Source organism: Anas platyrhynchos, chromosome 13, assembly GCF_047663525.1.
Source record: "Anas platyrhynchos isolate ZD024472 breed Pekin duck chromosome 13, IASCAAS_PekinDuck_T2T, whole genome shotgun sequence".
In the NCBI taxonomy this organism is placed as follows: domain Eukaryota; kingdom Metazoa; phylum Chordata; class Aves; order Anseriformes; family Anatidae; genus Anas; species Anas platyrhynchos.
Window position 1 is genome coordinate 20742454 of NC_092599.1, and position 24361 is coordinate 20766814.

At 38.8% G+C, this 24361-nt stretch overlaps 1 protein-coding gene across 3 annotated transcripts; it reads right to left on the minus strand.

Moving 5' to 3' along the window:
* Positions 1-360: 360 nt before the first annotated feature.
* On the minus strand, positions 361-15784 carry CHDH (choline dehydrogenase). Of its 3 annotated transcripts, XM_005019060.6 has the most exons (9): positions 15356-15784; positions 13489-13616; positions 10112-10916; positions 9528-9679; positions 8773-8902; positions 6474-6608; positions 5148-5290; positions 4357-4459; positions 361-3918 (listed from the first exon to the last, which is right to left on the minus strand). In XM_005019060.6, the coding sequence occupies exons 2-9, from the start codon at positions 13495-13497 to the stop codon at positions 3500-3502; spliced, it is 1896 nt and encodes a 631-aa protein (XP_005019117.3). In that variant the 5' UTR covers positions 13498-13616; positions 15356-15784; the 3' UTR covers positions 361-3499. The 3 variants fall into 3 exon arrangements, with proteins under 3 accessions (XP_005019117.3, XP_027323136.2, XP_005019120.3); XM_027467335.3 differs by lacking the exon at positions 13489-13616 and having other exon boundaries at positions 15510-15784; XM_005019063.6 differs by lacking the exon at positions 13489-13616 and having other exon boundaries at positions 15356-15783.
* Between the last annotated feature and the right edge of the window lie 8577 nt (positions 15785-24361).

Consider the following 24361-nt stretch of genomic DNA (forward strand, 5'->3'; position numbering starts at 1 on the left):
AACAGTAAAAAAGAAAAAAAAAGGGTGTGGGGGGCAAGGCCAAGCAGGGGATGTCCCAACCCAGGTTGCTTAAGTACATGGACTTTTCATAGCACATCCGATTCAGCAGATTGAGCTGAACAATTTTTTAATTAAGTATTTGTCCAAGGAGACAGAAAAGGATACGCTGATCTCACCGTGTTTTCTTGCTAGTATTGTTAGTCCTTAGCTTTGAAATAGTCTGATGAGACAGATGTTCTTTTACATAGATATGCTATTTTATGAGCAAACAGTCCTTACAAAAATAAATAAAGGAAATTCAGCTACAAGCCATTTCTAGATAGTTAATGGTTTAAGGGAGAACATATATATACGGATACATAGAATACCTGTTCAATTTTATTACAGAAATGTAAGGGGAAAAAAAGTAATCCATATATGCATAATTACATGGTAATTGGCAACCTTAAAATACAGCCAATCATAGTTATCACTCAATACAGAAAAACTACAAGTCAACTCAACCATTAAAGCATATTTCATGAGTTTCCAGATTTGCTTATACATGTATATGGATATAATGACAGAAACGTTATAGCTGATCATTAACACAGATTTAAACATTGCTAAGAAAAGTATAGTCTGAAAAAGCGTACATAAAAATGTATTTGAACAGTGTTTTTTTGGAGGTTGGATGACAGAACAATGTAGACTAAAAATTGGAGCACTCTAATATGATATGCTTGTGTTCTCTCTATAACTTTTTAACCATTACTTGTCTAAGATGCATAAATGCTTTTGTATGTTTCTTTTACAGAGAATGCATGGTAAAAGCCCACTTTCCACTTTTCCAGTGTTTCTACAGCTGCCTTATTTGGTTGTAGACTAACTGAAATCTTGAACTTAAAAAGTATTTTAAGCTGTGGAAACATCAGAAGTTCTGATGTACAAAAGCTCGAGTGGCCTAACTTAAAGAAGATGCAGTTTTACAAATGCTGCTATTTTCTGCTGCTTTTAAAAGCACTTCTCATACTAAAGCAACTTGAACTGAGATACATGTACAAAAAGAAATGTTTTTGGTTGCTTTTCTTTCTTAATCGGATTGTCCCCAGCCAGAGACCTCCAAGTGAGTGTGAAGCATCTGCAGCAAGCTATTAGCATGGAAATGCTGATGTTCTCACTGGTGGTACTGCTGCTGTTCAAGTCATATTGGCAGGTCTAGTAACTTCCAAATTCTTGTATCAAGCTCTTTTTACAGTTTTTGAATACATAATGCAGTACCAATTGCTTATTTATAGAAAAAAAATAATACCTGTGTAGAACTGGAAATAATACTCAGTTATTCACTATATTATTTTGTTAAATAAGTAAAATTCTGGAATCATCAGCCTGTGCTCTGCATCATCTAATAAGGTGTACAGACATCTAATTTTTAGCTTGCAGGCTCCCAGTACTCTACAGAGCACAGAGAACTGAAAAAAAAAAAAAAAAGAAAAGATGATGGTTCAGATATCAGATATGTCTGATTATCTGATTGCACAATGCAGCAACATGTCCCCCAAATATAAGAGAGACATGCATTTTGCATATACAGCTAAGCTTGCTATGGTAGAAGATAGTCCTAGGTGTGCTCAGTAGTAAGTTATGTAACACAGTGGCTAGTTAATCCTCTGCAGTTTCATAGTAACAATTTACATCTTGCATGCCTAGAGTGGAAACCAATGTTGTAAATCTGCAAATGCAGGACCATCAATATCCTGGCTTTTCTAAAAGCTGCCCTGTTCAACTGCACAGGACTGTGGTAAGTTTCCTCAGGATATGTCATTCTGTGTATCCTAATACTTTATATTCCAAATGGCACTAAGATACAGTGAATAGCTTTAAATGAAAATCTCAAAAGCGCAGGTGTTGAATAAAAGCCATTATTTGCCATAAAAATGATACACCATATACAATTCATGCTTTCCCCAAAGGCACATAAGACACAGTTGTGTCAGATGAATTGTCTTATTAACACAGCCAGTCATTCACCTCTGACTTAAAATAATCTTGATCCCCTCATTCCACAAGAATGTATGATGTACATAGAAACGGTTTACCTGTCTCCTTTGAGAGTGACGTTCACTGCTATCATCTTCTATCTTCAGTATTTTTGTTACACTAATCAATTAAGTCTTTTCCCTCAGCAGCAGGGCTTCCAACCAGTGCCTTGCAGCAGCACCAGGTAGAAGAATCTGCCTTAAACATCTGCAGTTGTGCCTCTAGCCAACATCTGAGTAAGCAGGTTTTTTTTATTTCAATGTGCTCAAATGGTGTAAAATTCCATTTTTCCTGGAAAAAAATGTATTCTGTTCATCAGAAGTCCTGAGCAATCTCAAGCTACAAAAGCATTTTCTTTATAATTCAGCAGCAGCTTAGTCAGAAGATATTTTGGAATACTTAACAAATCCATACAATTGAATGAATTAATTCATTCAATTAATTCAATTTGTTTATTTTTCTAAATTATTATTATTTTTAATTCAGCATCTGAAAGACTGATACAGAAAACAGCCATGAAAGATCATTTTGCTTGGCACATCTGAAAACAGTAAAAAGACTTAAGTTCTATTTAAAGCATTGGTTTACTGAATACGTTACTTTGCTTCTAATTTAAAAAGATCTCTTCCTACATCATTGAAGCAGCATATTTAATGCAGCTATTTTGAGTAAACTTCCATTTTAAAACTACCTTGGCTCTATTTTATTAATGAATTTTAGTGACAGATGACTTATGATTGAGTATTTGCTGAGAAATATAATACCTTTGAGCAAAGACCAGTAACTTTAAGGAAGTTATTGGGAGCATGGACTCTTACTATGATACGTGATAAAGCAGCACAACTAAATCAGCTAAAAATGTAAACTGAATTCTACTACAGTTCTTGCAATAAAAGCAAGGAAATCCAGTTTTTCAGTATATTTTTATAAATATCAGCTTTTGTTCAGCATTTATTAAAAAATTAATTTTTGATAAAGACAATGTATGTCTTCTTTTTGAATATAGTTAAGACTGCTAGGTATGATAAAGTCTAACTTTCAGTGAGGATTTGTAAACTGCATTCCTCCCATAAAAAGCACACACCATGTAGGTGTCTGTCCTATCAATGCTGATACTACTTTGGCCTGTGAATAAGAAGTTAAGTAAATGCTTACTTAACCATTCTTTTCAGCACATGGAGATTGCTGATTAGCTGTTACCCTGGGTAATGCTCTCAAAACAGTTAAAATGCTTCCTTTAAATAGCAAGGCATATCATAAGGGTTTTCAAAATAGCACACATGAAAAGTTCATTAAAATGAAACTCAAGCCTACTGGTTAAAAAACTGATTAGATAATCTTCTATAAGAGAATGGATCAAATTAATGGTTACTTTAATATAACGTGTTGTTTTGCATAGCTTTTATTCAGTTGGCATGTCCAGTATGACACACCAACATGCTGATTAAGTGGCAAAAGTATGAAAGGATGACAACATTGTTTATCGTTGTGTTTCTAAGGTCTTGGGCTTATATACAGGAGCATTTTTCTCCTGAAGTGACGGAAGCCCCTTAATTATGTCTGCAGCTTTCTCTGCTATCATAATAGTTGGGGCATTCAAATTCCCACTGACAATACTGGGCATTATTGAGGCATCTACTACTCTCAAATTTTCAACACCAATTACTTTTGTTTGGGGATCAACTACAGCGGTGCTATCTGAAAGCTGACCCATTTTACAGGTGCAGGAAGGATGATAAGCACTATCAGCCTTCTGTCTTATGAAAGCATCTATTTCTTTGTCAGACTGAACATGGTTTCCTGGTTGAATTTCAGGCCCACGAAATTTTTCAAAAGCTTTCTGAGCAAATATCTCCCTGGTCAGCTTGACACACTGGCGGAATTCCCAAATATCTCTTTCTGTAAGGAAAGAAAATAAGAGGACTGTAAGTGCACTCTTATATAACAGAAAAAAATAGCATCAAAGAAGGAAGGCTGGAGGGGACGTCTCCCACTTATTGCTGAAGGCCAAAATAAAGCCAAACAGTTTTTAAAGTCAGATATTTACATTCACTGTGAGCAAAATTGCTACATATCTGGCACACTCTCAAAAGGGAATAAGGAGAAAAAATGAACATAACCCAGGCAAATGTTAAGAACTCTGACGGCATCTGCAGCGCAGAATTCTGTAGGTTTATACAGTGCTTTGCACAGAGGCTTCTTTCATATTAACTGACTTTAAAATTAAATAACAAGGCACCAACCATCACTTCTGAACTGTTGTTGAGTAGATGTGAAATTCTGCTACTGAAATGGGCACAAAATGAGTTAATCAGATGAAGGAAAGGCTGCTTTTACCTGTTGACATGTAGTTAGGCTCAATGATTGGATGATCCATTGGGTTTGTACTTTTCAGTTTCAGCCAGCCTACACTTGTGCTCCTCATGGGTCCCACGTGGACCTGCAATAGCCACACCATGCTCATGACACAATCCCAACAGACATATTTCCAAATTCAGTGTGATTTTTTTTTTCAAGACTTTACAAATTAAGCAACTGTAAATGTTAAAGGAAGATAATGAAAAAAGTCAAAGTATGAATATTTTTCCATTTTATATAAATTTACAGAATCACGGAATCATCTAGGTTGGAAGAGACCTCCAAGATCACCTAGTCCAACCTCTGACCTAACACTAACAAGTCCTCCACTAAACCACATCACTAAGCTCTACATCTAAACATCTTTTAAAGACCTCCAGGGATGGTGACTGAACCACTTCCCTGGGCAGCCTATTCCAATGCCCTTTCTAAAGGCATCTGCCTAAACTGCAGTGGAGCAGGGAACACCTTGGGTTAGTTTTGTACAGCATCTAGCACAATGGTATCCTAATGAACAGCACTATGACACCTGAGTAGTGCAAATACTTAAATATTTTCCCAGAGATAAAAAGCAACATAATTTTGGTAGCAATATCAAATAATAAGCCTGTATTTTTCCCCGGTGTAGGTTAAGCCAACTCTTTGTGTAATAATGAAAAAGGTATTTTCCTGTATATAGCCAAATTAGCGATGATTATACTAAATGGTAAGACTACTTACTAATTGCTACAGAACATTACTCTTCAAATATATGCTCTTCAAAAACTCACCTGGTAAGCTTCCATTGTTGAAGCAACGCGACCATGATCAACCACCTGAGAAGGAAGAAAGTGGAACTGAATGTCAGGGTGAGGAACTCCTGGCTCACTTCGAATAAACCCACCAGATTCTAAGTGGGCAGTGGCTCCATCACCTAGAGAGTGTAAATGAGAGAGAAAAAGCCATTACAAGACCTCAGAACAGCAATAAATCTACTTCTTCTTAACCCTTGTTTTACTATAGTTTATAATGTATACATGTATATACAGTGGAAACTGCAAGGAATGCAAATGTTTATGAAGAGCTTGCAATTTAAGCAATATGCACCACTTTCACCTACTTCTGAATCACTAGGTAACTGTAACTACATCTAATTTTGGAAATTCCAGTTATTTGAGAGTAGGATGTTACAGTTACCTCAGTGTAACTGGCAGAAGCACTGCCAGAGGCAGATCTGTAATCAATATCCTGACAGGTGTGGAGGGAACCAGCTGCAGCATCCTGATATCACTGCACTGCATGCTCCATGACATGCAGCATAACTATCCCATTAGTCACATGTAACAGGCAGAGCCATCCCCAGCGCCTACCCTGAAGGGAAAAGATGAAGAGACTACGATGCCCCTCATATTATGTTATTTTCAAATCCATTTAAAACCATGATTCAGCCCTCAGTTCGTATTTACTTGCATGGTAAAATGCCACATGTACACAGCGTAAATCATCGCTTTGGATCAACTGCTAACATAAGGATTAAGCAGGAGATGAAGTCCTTGAGTTTGGCCAAACTATTTTACTGATTTCAATGATGACTTTTACAAACTCTTTTTAAAATACAACGTACAGTTGGATCATTATAAAACTACAGTGTCATTTTTAACAGAAGTCACTCTTATTCACCTGCAAGCCTAATGGGTTCTGGTCAGAACAACAAATACTTCGTTTGGGGTGAGATAATGAAAAACAAATTCACAGTACATTTTAATCTACACAGTATCTATTTCTAAATAGATTTTTTTCTTAATTTTTATTTTTTAAAACAGCTTTTCTCAGGCACCAAGATTTAAAAGTAGGTTATTTTCTTAAAATTAAGGAGATTCAACTGTGTTAAAAAAATGTTTAAAACCTCACTTGATAATTAAGACATAACAATTTTAAAAGACTCCTACCTGTAAGAAAAAGAAATCTGTCAGGCCTATTTGGAAGATCCAATTATTTAGTGGACATGAAAAACAATTTATATAAAGGTTCACAGACTTTGAAATTCACAGACAAAAGGCTGTAATAATTCGGAAGTGATGAACCGAGGAACAATACTTGCATACTTTGTTTCATACCTGTGAACTTCCAAAGCCATTCTAGACCAATCCTTGCCATTCTAACCGGCTTTTGTGCACTATACAGAGTGATAGGTTTGGTGCACTTTTGCTGGACGTACACTTCTAAGTGATCTTGAAGATTCTGGCCTACTCCTGATTAAATGTTTAAAAACAGGGCAGGAGGGAGAAGAAAAGAAAAAGTTATTTCACAGAGAACAATTATAAATAACATTTGCTACCAGAAAACAGCACAAATGGGAACTAAACTAACCTCTTACAAGGGCAGTGATGACTAACACCAAGACCATGAGTCATATCAGCCTTTTGCTCATGTCAGAACAAGGTTTTACATAAACATAGCATAACTAGAATGAAAATAGAAAGTTAAATGTAGACATATCACTTGTTCTAAAATTGCCAGATTTGACTTCTAAATACAGTGCTAGATTTTCTAGTTCAAAGGAAAAGTTTACGTTATTCCTTCCATCTTTGAATATATATGACGATGGAAGCTTATGCAATCTGTTGTGGATCAAAACCACTCATCCAAAATTCTAAATATGCTGCTTTAAAGCTATTCAGTGGCATTTTTCATAGAATCATAGAATCATAGAATATCCTGAGTTGGAAGGGACACTTAAGGATCATCAAGCCCAACTCTTGACACCGCACAGGTCTACCCAAAAGTTCAGACCATGTGACTAAGTGCACAGTCCAATCTCTTCTTAAATTCAGACAGGCTCAGTGCAGTGACCACTTCCCTGGGGAGCCTGTTCCAGTGTGCAACCACCCTCTCTGTGAAGAACCCCCTCCTGATGTCAAGCCTAAATTTCCCCTGCCTCAGCTTAACCCCGTTCCCGCGGGTCCTGTCACTGGTGTTAATGGAGAAAAGGTCTCCTGCCTCTCGACATCCCCTTACGAGGAAGTTGTAGACTGCGATGAGGTCTCCCCTCAGCCTCCTCTTCTCCAGGCTGAACAGGCCCAGTGCCCTCAGCTGTTCCTCGTACGTCTTCCCCTCCAGGCCTTTCATCATCTTCGTAGCCCTCCTCTGGACACTCTCCAACAGTTTCATGTCCTTTTTATACTGTGGTGCCCAGAACTGCACACAGTACTCGAGGTGAGGCCGCACCAGCGCAGAGTAGAGCGGGACAATCACCTCCCTTGACCTACTAGCGATGCCGTGCTTGATGCACCCCAGGACACGGTTGGCCCTCCTGGCTGCCAGGGCACACTGCTGGCTCATATTCAACTTGTTGTCTACCACGACCCCCAGATCCCTCTCTTCTAGGCTGCTCTCTAGCATCTCATCGCCCAGTCTGTACGTGCAGCCAGGGTTTCCCCGTCCCAGGTGCAGGACCCGGCACTTGCTCTTATTGAACTTCATGCGGTTGGCGATCGCCCAGCTCTCCAACCTATCCAGATCCCTCTGCAAGGCCTTTCCACCCTCATTCGAGTCCACAACTCCTTCAAGTTTGGTGTCATCAGCAAACTTGCTCAAAATACCTTCTATTCCTACATCCAGATCGTTTATAAAAATATTGAAAAGTACCGGCCCTAAAATGGAGCCTTGAGGGACCCCACTGGTGACCGCCCGCCAGCCTGACGCAGCCCCATTTACCATAACCCTTTGGGCCCTGCCCGTTAGCCAATTGCTCACCCATCGTATGATGTTTTTATTTAGCTGTATGGTGAACATTTTGTCCAGTAGGATCCTATGGGAAACCGTGTCAAAAGCCTTGCTGAAGTCCAAAAAAATCACATCAGCTGGTTTCCCTTGGTCCACCATACGGGTGATCTTATCATAAAAGGAAATCAGGTTAGTTAGGCAGGACCTACCCTTCACAAACCCATGCTGGCTGGCACCAATGACTGCTTTGTCCCCCAGGTGCACCTCAATAAGTTCGAGAACCATCTTCTCCATGATTTTACCAGGCACTGACGTGAGACTGACAGGCCTGTAATTGCTAGGGTCTTCTTTCTGACCCTTCTTGAAAATCGGCACAACATTTGCCAGCTTCCAGTCTACCGGGACCTCTCCAGATTCCCAGGATCGTTGAAAAATAATTGAGAGAGCTGCTTTAAAGCTATTCAGTGGCATTTTTCAGAAAGGCATTTTCCGCTATCAAATATAGTGAAGAAACCGTAGGAGGTTATTGCTCCGTTTTAAAACCAGTGCATTTCCACAGATTTGTAACACTATTAGTTTCTGTCCACACAACTTGACATAAAGACAACCAAATTTCATGGATTTGTTCCATTTAATGGTCTGAATTGCCTCCTTAGGAAGGTACAAGGTTGAAAGAAGTAATAAAATTACCAGGAAGGTGACAAACAACAGGGATCCCCAGTTTTTTTAGATCATCTGCATTGCCAATCCCAGACAACATAAGCAGCTGTGGAGAATTTATGGCACCTCCACTTAAAATAACTTCTTTACTGGCAAAAGCCTAAAATGAAACAAGCACAAAAGTCCTTACATTATTAAGCTTGATCTGAATGTGACACATCAAGAGCTTCTGCTCAGATACTATTATGAGCCAGATTAGACACCCTTTCCCCACATTTTTCCTATTCCAAATCTTTCAGTAAAGAGAAATGCTCAAGCTTACAGTCTGAGGGGACAAGCCATAACTTGGTGTTGCACAAGAGCATTGTGTAATATTTCAAGCTGGAACCTATGTTGTAATTGTACACTGTCTCTGTATATTGACTAGTGTGCTGAAATACTGGGATTTCTGAAAAGCAATTCTGAAAACGCTGTAGAGGGAAATACAATGGAGATGTTAATCTCTCAGTCAAGACAACTGAAATATCACTTGCTGCAAAGTAACTCACAAGGAATCATACACAGGAAGAGAAAACAGTTTCAGAAAGCTTATATTTTGTATAGTGAAGCATCTCTTGCAACATGTTTTCCTTCCTTCCTTCCTTCCTTCCTTCCTTCCTTCCTTCCTTCCTTCCTTCCTTCCTTCCTTCCTTCCTTCCTTCCTTCCTTCCTTCTGTCCGTCTTTCTGTCTTTTTAAATTTTGCTTCAAATAACGTATTTTATACTGGAAAATAAAAATCTCTTACCTTTTTCCTTTGACCATTTTTCAAATACTCAACACCAATGGATTTTGTTCCTTGAAACAAGATTTTTGTTACAAGTGTCTTCTCTGTGATTGACAAATTTGGGCGGGATACGGCTGGGTGAAGGTAAGCACTCGCTGCGCTCCATCTTTGACCTACAATTTATATTAACATAGAAAATCAAAATAGTCATGCTAAATATTCTTCAAGATTTTCACCAATACCAATTAGGACGTTTATACAGGTTTTATATACTCTTCTGTAGAGTTCAAAGCAAATGTGCTTTGATATAATAACTAAAGATTTTATTTTAACATAACAAACTTCTCAGTGACATTCTGCAAACCTACTCTCCCAAATTTAACTATTAATCAAGACCTGGATGCCAACTCAAATTTCAATGAAATACAGCCTAGACTGATAACAAGCTGCTGTGAAACGAATACATATATATTTAGAGTGTAGTAGCTGTTCAGCAAACCAAACAACTGAAAGCGCAGATTATACATCTGTATTCTAAAATGCTTTCAGAGGCACTTCTGGTGGGTCAGAAACACAAATTCCTTACAGAATCCTTTATGATTCACCTTTGTGTACAGTCATGTCCATCCAGCCAAATCCTTCTTGCTGATAGCCATTCATATCATCTGTGAAGGGATACCCAGCTTGCTGAGTTGCCTCCAGGAATGCGTGATGAAGAGGATGGTTTGTTTTCCCTCTTGACACATGCAGAGGTCCTTTTCCACCTCTATACTGATCTGGTCCCAGTTCATGTGTTTGTGCCTTCTTAAAATAGGGCAAGCAATGTTCATAGTCCCATCCTACAGCCCCTTCTCTGCTCCATCGATTATAATCTTCAGCATGCCCACGAATATACACCATTGCATTGAGAGAAGAGGAACCACCCCACACTCTTCCTCGGGGCCAGTACATAATCCTATTATCCATATGTTTCTGTGAAGTTGTGTGGTAATACCAGTTATATTTCTCATCACAGAGGTTGTAAGTTAATGCAGCAGGCATATGAATCTTCCACATCAGTCTCTTACTACCTAGAAGGGTATCTTTAGGGCCTGCTTCCAAAAGTAGTACAGTACTGAGAGGGTCTTCGGTCAACCTGTTGGCTAATACACACCCAGCTGATCCAGCTCCAACAATGACATAATTAAAAGAGTTTGCCTTTTCAGAACTAAGCTGAGACAATGCACGTGAGATTCTGAATGATTTGTTGATGCCCAATGTGTTCCTTAACAGGTGTGCTTTAAACAGAGCTCCTGTTACTTTGTGCATCTGACTCACAGGGCTGTAACATTTAACTCCTTTGATTAAGTAGAACATCTTTACTAAGAACATCACTCCTACAGTATTTCCTCCAAAATTGTGTGTTTTGTCCTAGAAAAACAAACAAAAAATCCTAATTAAAACATAAGCGTTAGTACAGTGTATGCCCATTTTCATGTTAAAATGTCAAATTTCACCCATTCTGACTATCCTAAGGGTTAACTACAATGCCAATAAAACAGTAATTTACTTTGAAAGTTGTCGTCTTATTCTTTTGATGCATTATATGCACCAGCTGAGTGGCACAGTATTTTACAGGTGAATACCTGCAGCACATTTTCAAGTATTTGCCAAGACCATAAAGAATGGACACCTTTGTTTACTTCGAAGTCTGTCTTCATCTGCCTCTAGTAGATGAGAATTTAAGAAAAATAACAATGTCATACACTGCTCTGTAAGTTTGTGAGTCAGTGGTAGTGTACAGCCAATTCACAACCATGGACATGATTCAGTTGGGAGCACAGTGGGATGAATATTCTTGCCGTAGTTCTGCCAGATCAAAACTAGGATGGTTCTCTACAAGGCACATGTAACAGTGAAATTAACTTTCAGCTATCCCTACGTTGAAAAACTACTGTTTTTGAGGTAACAGGTAAAGGCACAATTTGTACATCTGTGGCTTCTCCCTTATTACCCAGAATGGTTTGGGTTGGAAGGGACCTTAACGATCATCTAATTCCAATCCCTCTGCCATGTTTAACGTGTTTTAGCTATCACTAATATGGTATGCTGTAATGTACTGCCAATCTGAAAAAGACAGGTGAGCTTGCTCCTGGAAATATATTCAACACTATATTATGTTTGTGAAATCCATTTTTTTCAGAAAAGAATTAGGTTATTAATGTTGATTTTCTTACACTTAAGTTTCATAGTTATCCAATATTTTATATTATAAGCCCCACATTGTTGTAAAATATGTTTATTTTCACAAAAAAAGTGTCTTAATGAATCATTGAAATAGCTTTTTTTTTTCTTACTAAAAGGTGGAATAGAACTGTATTCATTCTCTCATGTGACACTCTACAATTTTGTGAGAGAAATTTTTGTGAGGCCCAACTCTGTAGCAACATTATATGCAGTCCTTAATTAATGTTATAAGTCTTCCACGTGGAACTGTATTTATTTACAATTTAATGTATGCGCACAAATGCAAATGTAGTTGTCTCTCAGGGAACATATGGGAAGAAGCATACTTCTCTTACTTTTCTCTAGGAAGAATAGTAATAAGCTGTACAAATCCTGAATTTTCTAGAACATGAATGACCACCTATGTGGGAAAACAGTTGCCCTAGCCAAAGAAAAATAAAAAGAAAAAAAAGATGCAAGGTATAGGTCTAAGTCTAGAATTGACATACCTGATTCTCACTTGGCTAATTCAAAATGGATCTCAGCTGAAGTTGGGGGGTTATCGTTTACAGATGGAAAATATTAAAAGGGTTGTTCCCTCAGAAGAGGGTTTTGCAATTTCTGGTAATGAACCAGAGGAGAACAGAAAGGTAGAGAGGTTTTACTTGTGTTGTTTTATTTGTGATGAGGATGGCTACAATTCTAAAGGACATATGCTTAATCTACAGAACTGGTTGGTCATGGCATTTCACAGGAACAGCAGATAGCTGATGGGGTTTGCTGGCGTATGGGCTTGGGCTCTGATAATCTGCAAAAGGTGCTTGGTCAATTACATAAGGAAGACACACTGGCCTGTTTATTTTCGCATGGGATCTATAATACCAACAAATACTGCTGTGCTTTCTGAACAGGCTGTTGGCTGCAAAGCCTATGTATGACCTACATAGGTATTGGCTACAAGAGCCAGAGTAGACTGTGGAATCCCTGAAATCGCATTCAGTTGGAGTGAGTTACTCTGTGTCACAGTCTAAGGGGCAGTGCTGGAGGCTACAGTTCTACAGTTTGCTACAGCATAAGCTGTGCCTCCTGAGCTCCTGAAGATGTTATCTCAAACAACACTCAAAAGGCAGCACTGATATTATGGGTCTAGGTGTTCATGTCCTGTCTCATGATAGGATACTATTACTGAAGTCTAGATCTCTTTAAAAGCTTGTTTGTTGAGAGCCTCCTGTGCATGCAGACTTTGAAACTCAAAGAGCAATTCAAATATATATTGAAGAGACTGGTATCATTAAGTCGTGGAACTAGAACATGATGATACTTTGCTCTCTGACCATGTATGCACCTCTATGAGCATACATGGGTTTACCAGTGTTCAAATTCTTTTATAGTTTTATTGAATTTGCAGGAGTCTTTGAACTGGAGAGCATCAGTCAAATTTAACCTAATATGTCTTCCTTCTAAACTTAGTTTCATCCTGGTCTTTTGAGGGAGAGAATTTATAGCCCACGTCATGTTCCTAAGAACTGTATTTCAACAAAAGTGGGTTTTGGTTGGTTTTCTAACCACTCCTATAACTGCAAAAATCAAATTGTTATCCCAACAGGTACATCCGAGGCTCTGAGATTTGCTGGTGATGCTAACTGAAGCTTACCCAGGAGGGAGCTTTAGTTTTATGGGCAGCTCTATTAAATATTGTGGTGGCTATGTCAAAGCAAAATATCTTGATTTAAGGAGATGTAAACAGCCTGGTTCTAATAAAATGGTTGGTACTTACCAACAACATAAAAGTTGTATTTGCATCTTACTGGGTTATTACTGAATGTCTTTATCTAAATCCTTGTACATCATGGCCCCTTTATAAACATACACATCAAAAGGTTCCTCAAGAAACAGTGAGCAGCCCTGTAGAAGTACATACAGCAACATAAAATATAGTTATTATATTCTGTTAGCTTCAAAATCTGGAGCTCACTTTAAAAATGGTATCTGCTTTCCAGGTAGATACTGATAAGTGGGCCTAGGGACAGCATTCTTAGAGTGAGGAGAGCAAGAGCATCTTAGCAGGAAAACTATTGCTATGATGTAAGAATATCTGTAATCTTACAGTAGGTAGCTAAAAGTGGGCAGTGGAATTCCTAAGTTAGCTGTTACGGGCTCCTTGCAAACTTGTAATGTTTCTGAATGCAGTACTAAGTTTACAGGAGAAATGCTCATTTTACCTATTGGTACCTACCACTGCCACTCTATGGTGGCTGATTTGGGATTATGTGTGAGAAGAGACTTTTCTGAAGTACAGCAAACATATGAAAGGTGAAAAATGAATTACTTTTCATTCTGATTTTTGGAAAAGGAGCGGGGAGACAAAGAAAAAAGCTGTATAGGATATCTAAGGATTAAATAGCTTGTCCTCCTGCAAGAAAGATAAGCAAAAGTCTTAGAAGTCAGCCCATGGACCTTATTTCTAGACCTTTAAATCAAAAGAACTGTCAGTCCAAGACAAAGAGGTTAAGTGCCTTGCTTTCACAAGTGGACATACTGAAAAATGGACAGTAGCCAAGTGGTTCTGTAGGTAGATAAGGTAGCTAATCTAGAAAGGTTAGAGGGCATTGGGAATCATTACTATTAACCAATCAGAGCTGTGCTGTTCTCTGATAAAGCTGGAAATAAAAATGATCCAAGACATACCAAGACAGTTATGGTACCTGCTGTCTGGGCAGGAGGCCAAATTGCTAACAAAAAAAAGGCAGACTCTCTAATGTTCCTTTGAAGTTACTGAAGCAGTATTTTGAATCTGCTCCATCACATAAATTCACCAGATTTATATTTAGATGTTATTTTATGTTTTTGTTGGTGTTGTTTTTGTCTTACATCAATGAACTCATTAAAATGGAACAGCAGAGACAGTATCAATGAGATAATTAACTCTTACGTTGCAGCGAGTGGGGAGTGAAGTCAGTCAACAGTGTCCACACCATGGTATTTGAGTGACTTTGAGAATCAGCATGTAGATGATTCACAAATTTCTGTGCTTTAAAGCTTTGAGGTGCAGAGGTTAAATATCAAGCTGTTCTGCTTTAATTTAAATCCAATGTACATAGTAGAAAGCACACTAATATCAAAGTACAGTTCTTATCATATGATCCCCCTGCTCACCCACACATGGGCCTCCTCCCCACACACTAGCCTACCCTGGTTCCTCCAGACTGATATGGAAACCACATGGAGATGGTTGCTGACTGGAACTGTACGTTGTGCTGTGGCCAAGATGCTCCCACCCCCCGACAGGTGCACAGCGTGTCCCACGGAGGTGGGTGGCTGGTGGCAGTGCCCACAGCTAGCGCAGCCCAGCCCTTGGTGTGGTGCTGGGGCAGCCTGCTCCTGCCGGGCCCGGCAGAAGGGTGTGCAGCCCTCAGGTAACGGCAGCTCCTGCTCTCTTTTGCTGCAGGCTGTGTACATAGTTTACATTTATCTTATGCAGGGCTGTTTTGGAGTAACTCTCCCTTTAGCCTTGCTAGTAAACTAGAGTTCATCTACCCACTGAAATGGCGCGGGAGGTTTCATCTCCACAGCTGAAACTACTCCCCCACCCGACCTGCTCTTCTGACCGACCCCACCCACCCTGCTCTTCCTCAACAACCCACCTGCTGCACGCAACCACTGCTGCTCCACGGGACGGGACGGGGCCTGGACGGGGCACCCCTGGGCCGTGTCCCCTCTTTTCGCTGCCAAGCCTCCTTCGGAGACGCTCGCTCCCCCTGGCCCCTCTCCCCCTCAGCCTCTGCCGGCCCCACTCACTCGCCCGCACGCCCCAGCGGCTCTCCCCGGGCACCGTCCCTGCGAAGCAGTGGGGAGGCCGGGCAGGGGAGCGGGGCGGGCTGGGCTCTCCCGCAGCAAGGCGCACTTTGCCCGTTGGGGGGAAGGCGTTCGGCTGGCCCGGGGCGGTGTCGAAAACCCCCGCAGCGGCTGCGGGCCGAAGTCCGCCTCCCGCCGCCTGCACGGCGGCTGAGGCAGGGCCCCAGGCTTCGCCTCTCACAGCGGCCCCGGCGCTGAGACCTCCCCGTCCCGCCCCGGGAGTGCTTGAGCTTGTTCCTCCCCGGCCCTGGGCGGGATAACGGGAGGCATTCCGCTGGAAAGAAAGGCGGCCGACGGCGCCGTGGGATCGCTGAGAAACTTGGCCGGCGGGAGCTGGGGGGCTCCCCTCACGGGGCTCGGCAGCTGCCGCCCTTATGCGACTGCCACAGGACCTGCCCCTCGGTTGACTGCCTCCTCTAAGTCTCGCCAGTTTCATTCAGTGAAGGTTAAGCTGTTTTAAAATGTATCGGGGGGATGCCATAAAATTCTGTGGAAAATGAGAAAAATGCCCAGGTACGTGTAGTCTGCCAGTCAGAGCTGCACAGCTAGGCTGCTGGGGATGAAACTAAGAGTCTTGTTTTCCCATTCAGAACACTCATGGTAGAATAATGATATGATGAAGACTAATCAAGAGAACTTACTTTCTTCAGAGTTATTTTAAGGACGTTTTCCTTTGTTACAGTATATTCAAAGGTTGGACTTGGTGCTTAGGGACAGGGTTTAGTGGGTGACATTGCGAGTAGGGTGGATGGTTGGACCCAGTGATCTTGGAGGTCTTTTCCAACTGTAACGATTCTATGGTTCAATGCTACTTGTAGATGCTGGTTACTTTCCCAAGTCCTTCCCCATGGCTCTGTTAGGAATAAAGCCAAGCCCTTGAAGCCAAGCTGATGGATATTTACAGTACGTTTGGTTACTCAAAGCTTTTACTTGGTAAGCAAATAAAGACTGTAGAAAACATGTATTCAACGTATATTAATTATACAAAATATATACAAATGTATTAGTATATACATTTAAGAACTATGATTGAGCTCTTTATCCATAATTGCATAGCACCAACTGCTGTGGGAACCTGGTCCCTTGCTAGAGCTCTTAAACACTGACAACACTAATAAGAATCAATAATTATTTTTGGTTTCCTACAGGGGAGGAAAAAAAGTTGCTGATTAGTTGTTTCTGTCAATTTCAAGAAAAGTTCTACCCTTAAATATCTGCCTAAAGCAAGATGTAAAACTGTGGGCTGAGTTATTTGCAAGTAATCCTGACCCTCACATAGAATAGGCTTTGGGGCACCAGGCTCTAGAGCTGGTGATTAGGATCTTTATGGAAGCTATTGTTTTGGTTTTCTGTTGGAGGTGGAAGAACAGGATGGATTCCACTACTACAACTGTGTTACTACAGCTGGTTCATGCTACATTAAAACTATTGGAAAGGCAACATACAAATACATGGATTAGAATCACATGGGTTAGTGAAATTTCACTAGCAATTGTTTGTGTCAGTATGTTTAAATTATGCTTTGGGGAAGCAAAGTGCTTAAGTTTGTGTGGATGACCATTATTTATTCAGTACTGCTTGGGTAGATCATTTACAGATACATCTCAGGTATACCTAAAATCAAAGGTACTAACTTGTATCTCCTATAATGTTATGTTCGCACAGAATTGAATTGTCAGCTTGGGATACCACTTATGTAGGAGGTAGAATATTTATTTTCTATGAAGTATTTCCTTCTTAATTCTCAAAATCTTCATTGAAGCTTGAAAGAATTGTGGTCAGGATATATATTGAACAATGTTATCAAACTACGGAGTGTCTTCAGTGTTTTTATCTTCTGTTCTTTGGTTAGTCAATGGAGCATATTTTCCATTAACCTGTTTTTCTGAGGTCAATGACAAAATATTCTGTAGTGAAATCTGAAATATTTTATTTGGAAAAATATACATCTTCACTTGAGCTGGTGATTTAAAGACAAAATAAAAATGCATTATTGTGTAAATTTGTATTTTATTTTTGTATTTTGCCATAGAAATTAATATATTTGTAAAGACACCTTAAATACATAGTTGCAACAAGAAAATATAAACTAATAAGTACATGTTCCTCAGGAATAAAACAGTATATAAAAACAGAAGACCGGAAGACTAGAGAGCAATGGATAAATTCCCATGGTAAAATTTTGTGGTTGTAATTCTTGAAGACAGATTAACATAAATCAGGATTATCTTTAGTGTCAGAAATTTAAGCAAAAGCAGGACACTGTCTTATAGCACAAACTTCAAAAGCTCTGACTGAAGTAGGCAAGAGAAAAAAGGGAGTTTTCTGTACTAGCTGTTTGGATATGCCAGGCTTCAAGTGTATTCAGATTTAACCTGCTCCAGTTTTGCTATACTTCCTTTTGTTGCAGCTAATAAAACTGGTACTACTTTCTATTCTATTTTATACAGGAAACTATATTTGGCTATAAATGACTTGAGGACTATAAACTAAAAAAGAATTAGTTGGTTGACATTCTGTTTAGTAGAGCACCAAGTGTCACAAGCATCTATTACTGTTTAAGTAGGCACAGCAGCTGCTGTACACAAGTCATCTATTAATTTGGAGAATCCAGATCGATGCTTCTCACCTGCTATGTTTTCAAGCTTAGCTAGTGGAAGTTCAGGGCTTATTTGAATAAAATATTTTCTAGACATTTATTCAGAATCTATCACCTTAAGCAAAAAATAAGAATCATGAACTACTTCTGAAGTCATGGTAATGATAATCATTTTTTTCTTTCCATCTCAAATTAAGCAAATGGTAATTAAAACTTCTGGCACTTTTTGGCCTGCTGTCTTGTTTAAACTTTTCTTATTGTGTGCAAGGGAAAACTTCAGACAGAAAAGCCAAGCTTTAATCCATAACGTTGTGCTTGTTTGTGTGTGGCTGTTCATGATGGAAGCTCTTCCCTTCTCTCTTAGCAGAAACGAACTACATGATGTCGTACTGTTTCAAAGCTTCTGCTACTTATAAACATGGGGTTCAAGAAAAATATTTCACTTGAATCCCACATTTCCTACAGGGATGCTATAAAATCTATTCACTGTTTTCTTTCCAGTTAGAAGTGCAATGCATTCGCTTTGTGTGGTACTTTGCCAAGTTTTTTTTTTTTTTTTTTTAAATCAATATTTATGTGAACTACAGAAATTTGCACGGTTATGAGCATTTTTGCAGCACCTTGATAACTGCAACATGGAGAAGGGAGGAAATACCCATTGTGGCAAAGTTCTGTGTAGTGTAGTACAATAACCATATTTCTGAGCATACTTAGATCTGAGGATCAGCTCTCATGTTCAAAACACTTTGAAAGTCAAAATCACATTATCTTCATTATACAGACTCTCAACTGCATCATTAAAAGTATCCAGCAATTACAGCAAAGGCAGCTAGAAATAGTTCTTAAATTCAGCAGCTCACACAGCCATTCTCTCAGGAAGGAATTTGTGTCTGCCTGGGGCTCGAGGATTCCTTCCTGCCTCTCCTTTCTATTCTTGCTTCCTGATGCTCAGTAATTTTCCTTCTTTAGGATATCATTTTAAAAAGAGGTGGTGCGTTTTTGTTTTTGAGGCAAGCAGTAATTTCAACAGTTAGCGATGGGCAGATCCGTAGCACCATGTTCTGTTTGTCTTGGTGTTTTGAAGATGAGAAAAATTGAGAAGTTTCCCACATCAAGGACTCCTCCTGCAGGTGTCCAGTATTTTATGGGTTTGTTGTTGATTTGTAGAAAATGGCAATGCTTGGCTACTCAGAGCATCACTGTTTCTGTCCTTAGCTCAGCAAACTAACCCACGATTTTCTTCTGTCACAGTCACATCATTATCTGGATATTTTCAGTTCCCTTCTTTTGCACTGACGTAGAGCCCCCTCCTATGCACCGATCCTTCCCCAAGCACCAGAATTTCCCTTACTCCTTTCAGCTTCCATTTTCCATTGTTTCATTTGTATTTGGGCATTAAACGATAATGAACGTGTTCCTTAAATGATTCTTAGTAAACTGTTAAAATACTGCTGTAGTGAACATGTAAAATTCAGAATAAATGTCATCCTTTTATTTCTGCACCAATACTTTATTCTCCATTGATCTCACAAAATGTATAATAATTTCTTTGACAAAGTATTGTTAATATTTTTGTCACCTATTAAAACTTGAAAGTGGCTATAGTGTCTAAATATTTCTTTAAAGCAATTTAAAATCCTTTATGATGAAAAGTACATAAAGGAATAAAATTGAATAGTATTTTTACCTTAATTTTGTAATGCAATCTTTTAAAGAGACTCAAAATTTCATGGCAGTATGCTTCATTAAATGTGTTATGGCTTACTGTTGCTCTTAGGAGTATGTTTGCATCCTTGAATTTCCATTTCAGTTGAGAGCAAGTTGATGTTTCACATTTTTGCTAAATTTGTGGGAATAATTGCATATAAAATCAAGCAGCAGCAGCACCACCTGCCTAATACACAGACCAAATATTCTAACTTAAAGAGCAAGGGAAAGAAATGAACTGTTTGTGAAAGGAGGAGGAAAATATATGTAAAAAGAGCTTACTTTAAGGGAAGTAAGGCTGATTATCAACCCATTATTTTAATATAAAACAGAGAGAGATTAAGGCTGAAAAAAAATGTTACATTGAAAAGTGGGGACTTGCTGTATTTCTTGCTGTATTGCTTGCTGTATTTCACATATTTTTGTAACAGCAGTATTAACTTTCAGACAAAATGGCAAAAGGGTAGAAACTGTAAGTAATTCCATTTTATCATTTCAATCTCCTCTTTACTAAAGTTTAGAGTTACAGAGGTATTAAGCATACAAGGGAATAGACGTGTGTTGTCGAACACCTGTTCTGTAAACACGTTTTGTGTTGCGCTGTAATCTGTATGTTTCTTTCCATATTGTAAGGTATGTCATTCTGTATTTATTTACTGACTTTCAGCCTAAGTGCATTAAGTTTTTCTTGTAGTACTTTGAAAATTTGCTGATGGGAGAGATGCTGGGGTGTGTGGGTCGGGGGAAACACTGCGATATAAAGTGCTTGGGAGGAAGCAAGAGGATAATTAAAATTCTTAGCACACAGCTTGGGCTACGAATGATTTATAGCAAGGTTGGTTTTCAGAAGAAAAGATAATTCTGCCCAGATCAAAGAGTTTGTATCATTTTTATCAGCGGAGATGAATCTGGTGGCCTGTGTCCTGCTGAATTTGGTACTGAACAGCTGTAGTGGTGGTGAACAAGCTAAGCCGGTAAAATATCAGTGGAAAAATAATGCACCTTCCTTTCTCCTGTCTATTCTACGTCAAAAGCAGAATAACAGTTTCTCACACTGAATTGAAGACATGAAAGGAAGCTGATTCTTCATGCACTAGAAAGAAAATGGATACTACTGTGGCTACAGACACTGGCTACAGCTGTGGTACTTCTAATCCTCTGTGGGTTAATGGCTCGAATCCATAGGTGCTATGCCCAGCTTTATTAATTAGGCTTCTTTCCTTTAAAATTCTTGTGAGGAGAAGAAAAGAATATCTTTAAAGTTGTCCCAAAGGACTGGGAAGGAGGAAAATTATTGAGTTCAAAGCGTTCGTTATATCCAGGTAGCTTCTCATTCAGTGTTAGACTCAAAGACAAAAAAGACTTGAATGTTGATAGCCATCAGTGTTTTAAAGATGGTAATCCATCTTTTAAAACAAAGGGTGACAGCTCTCTTCTCAAGAATGATATGGTAGTGTAGAGCCAAAATATTGACTCCTGCCTGTTATTGCAAAAATTCTCTTAGGCTGTGTACGTAAAATATTCAGAAGTTTTGATATAATCTTTGTCTTATGATTTGTCCTTACAGCCCAGATGCTTTTGATAAACATTACACAAATATAAATTAACCTGATTCCCAAGATGTCTACCTAATATGCAAATTCAAGGATCTGAGCTGATCTGCCTCTATGCTTTCCATTTCTGTGCTGAAGCCACTGAACACCATTATCAAAAACAAAACAGCCAAGCCTACCAGTACTTAGGTAATTGCTGAGTTGCAACTGCATTTTGGCACATTGTTTGCGGTGATCTTGTTGCTGCTTTGTATGCCCCTTGACCATTTATTACCTGGGGACCCAGTCATGCACTTTGTGTATGGGCTCAGGATTTTACTGGAAATTATTTTTGCAATAAATAAATAATTATGATGCTTCTGAGAGAAACCTAGGTTATTGTGCCCAGACTTTAATAAAGCAAACAAAAACCCCTTCAAATAATATGGATTTTTTCCCCTGTGTTTATGTGTGTGTTTGCTGCAAGAATAAACCAGGTGTATAAGAGAGACAAAAAAAATCCCAACGGATGTGCAAAATAAAAAGACAATTTATTTTGCTATGTATTTTTTTAACAGCTCAGGGTGATACTTCCAGTTTCCTCTAGCTATAGGTATGATTTCTGCCTTCAAATTAATGTTACTTCTTTAAATTTGTGATTTTGCAAACAAAGGTCACACAGAAATGTCTTTTTGTAGACATGATTGCTTAATTTATGCATTTAAGAAAAATAACATTACATTTCTTACAGTCCATTCTGTGTGGCTTAGAAAGAGGTATGTAGAAATATGTTTAAAAATCTGATTTCCCATCTGTCTTTGCCACAGTCATTTAAAAGTGACATCCTTTCTTTACATGTTTCCCTATCTAGAACTTGTGTTGCTTATTATTATTTTTACTTTTTTTTTTTTTTTTTTTTTTTTTTTTTAACATTCTCTCTGATGTAGTAGAATCTAGTTAAATTTGTTTCTCGCACCTTAATGCTCTCAGGCACTTACCTTCCTTCTCAGATGGATTTCTAGTTGCTTCACAACTTATCCTGGAAGAATTACTGCTAAGGGGCATTGCTCAGTTCTGCGGGAGAGAAGTTCATGTTTATTGCATAGCTGTTTGTCTACTAGAACACTTGAGTTCTGATGGTTCATTTTGGCTCATTGTGTTACCATGGAGTCAGGATGAGTTCATGAGGTCCAGGGCTATTGTGTTTTGCAAATCACTCCTTTTAAAAAGCATGGCTTAGTTTCTTGTACAAGAAATGTTTTCAACTTACTTATAACAAGAGATAACTGATACAGAAACCATTCCAAAAATGCACGATCTGCAAACTTAAGCTAAGATTACTATCTGATTATATTTTACCTGATTTGATTTTTATCATTGACATCAAAGACTACAGCTTAAGACAAATAACTTTCATCTAGACAAACAAGAAGGGGGATAAAAATCAGACTCTTTATTTTGCCATTTTTACAGATTTTTTTCTCTCTAAAAGAGAGAAGGTACATGGGAGAAGAAAGGCTTTAGTATTCATAAACAGATACTGAAATTCAAGACTCAAAGTGTATTTTTTTCTCCTTCCTTCCACTCCCAGCATCAATTAAAAATGCACTCCAGAGACTGATGGATAGGTGGGGAATACATTGGCTATGATCTGTCTCTTGATTCCTGGTTCTCTTTCTTCAGAAGGTCCTGTTCCCAAGCTGAGGAAGCAGTACCATGTTGCACCAGCAGCATGATTATTATCTTCATAATCTCAGTGTTGTATTGGTTGAAAAACAAGTCAAAACACAATTCCAGTCCTATTTCATGAATATAAGTTGGAGTCTCAGCACAGATGGTAGTTTTTTTTTTTTTTTTTTTTTTGTACAAGTGGCTGGTGGTGATCCTAAGGAGAGTGAGAAAATGAAATGCAGAGATGCAGAGGGTAATGTCAGACAAATGCCATGAGCAAACAAAAGATATCCTGCTGCCTTTCAGTTTAACCATAGAGGTTTAAGAATGAAAGATAATTGTTTTGAAGAGATTGGTGAGTACAAACCTACACGGTTCCAGATCAATAGAGGCGTGTTGTTTCCTGATTTGATTGATGTGTTACCTGACTTTGTGACTCTGGGTGCGCTGTTGCAGTGAATACTGCCACCCCCTCCAAGCAGCAAATACATGTTCAGTAAAGCGATGATTTGGCTGCAGTCATAAATACACAAGATACTACGCCACTGGCAACCACAGGCAGGACAGGGCTTGTAGGCAAACATAATACATCGGAAAAAATAGCTAAGCTCCTGTTAGAAACAAAAGCAGTGGATGGCAAAGGTAAAAAAGAGCTGGGAAAAAATGATTGGAGTCTAGGGAGGACAGCATCAACAAGATAGAAAAGGTAGTAGTTGTTTGTGGAGTGGAAGGGATATTAACATAATTTATATTGTATGGACAGGGTGAGAAATTAGAATATGCTATAGAATTGCAGAGTCCATTTTTCCCCAGCAGAATTATGAATTCTGGTTCCCACATCTGGGACTTCCCTTGTTAGAATATCAAATATTTTATAAAGGATTTTCTGCCTCCAGTGGGATGTTTTTAAGTCTGCAGTGCAAAGACTGAAAACTTTACCAGATCTCCTAGGACAGGCACAGGTACAAAATGAAGTTATTCCTGTGACTGAGCAGAGAGCTGAAATAGACTAAAACTTAGATATTTTGTGCTTTAATAACAGGCTTTTTTTTTTGTTTGTTTTCATGAGATGAACATGGAATAAACTGGATAAAACTGAGAAAGGTATGACAGACCTTGGTGTTAGTTCTGTAAATAGGCCAAAAGATCAAGTACCATGGCAAATTTTACCATTGCAGCATCTTATTCAAAGAACCTATTGTCACAGAAGTTTTCTCTGTTTAATGTTCTATGAAATGAAACCATTTTTATATTTTGTTGATCTTTTTTACTATGTCTGTTTTACT

Excerpts from the sequence above, each read along its gene's own strand:
- CHDH (XM_005019060.6), bottom strand. Across the intron at positions 9,680-10,111 it reads GGACATGACTGTACACAAAG|GTCAAAGATGGAGCGCAGCG; the intron begins GTGAATCATAAA and ends TATAAATTGTAG. Across the intron at positions 5,291-6,473 it reads ATGGCTTTGGAAGTTCACAG|GTGATGGAGCCACTGCCCAC; the intron begins GTATGAAACAAA and ends TACACTCTCTAG.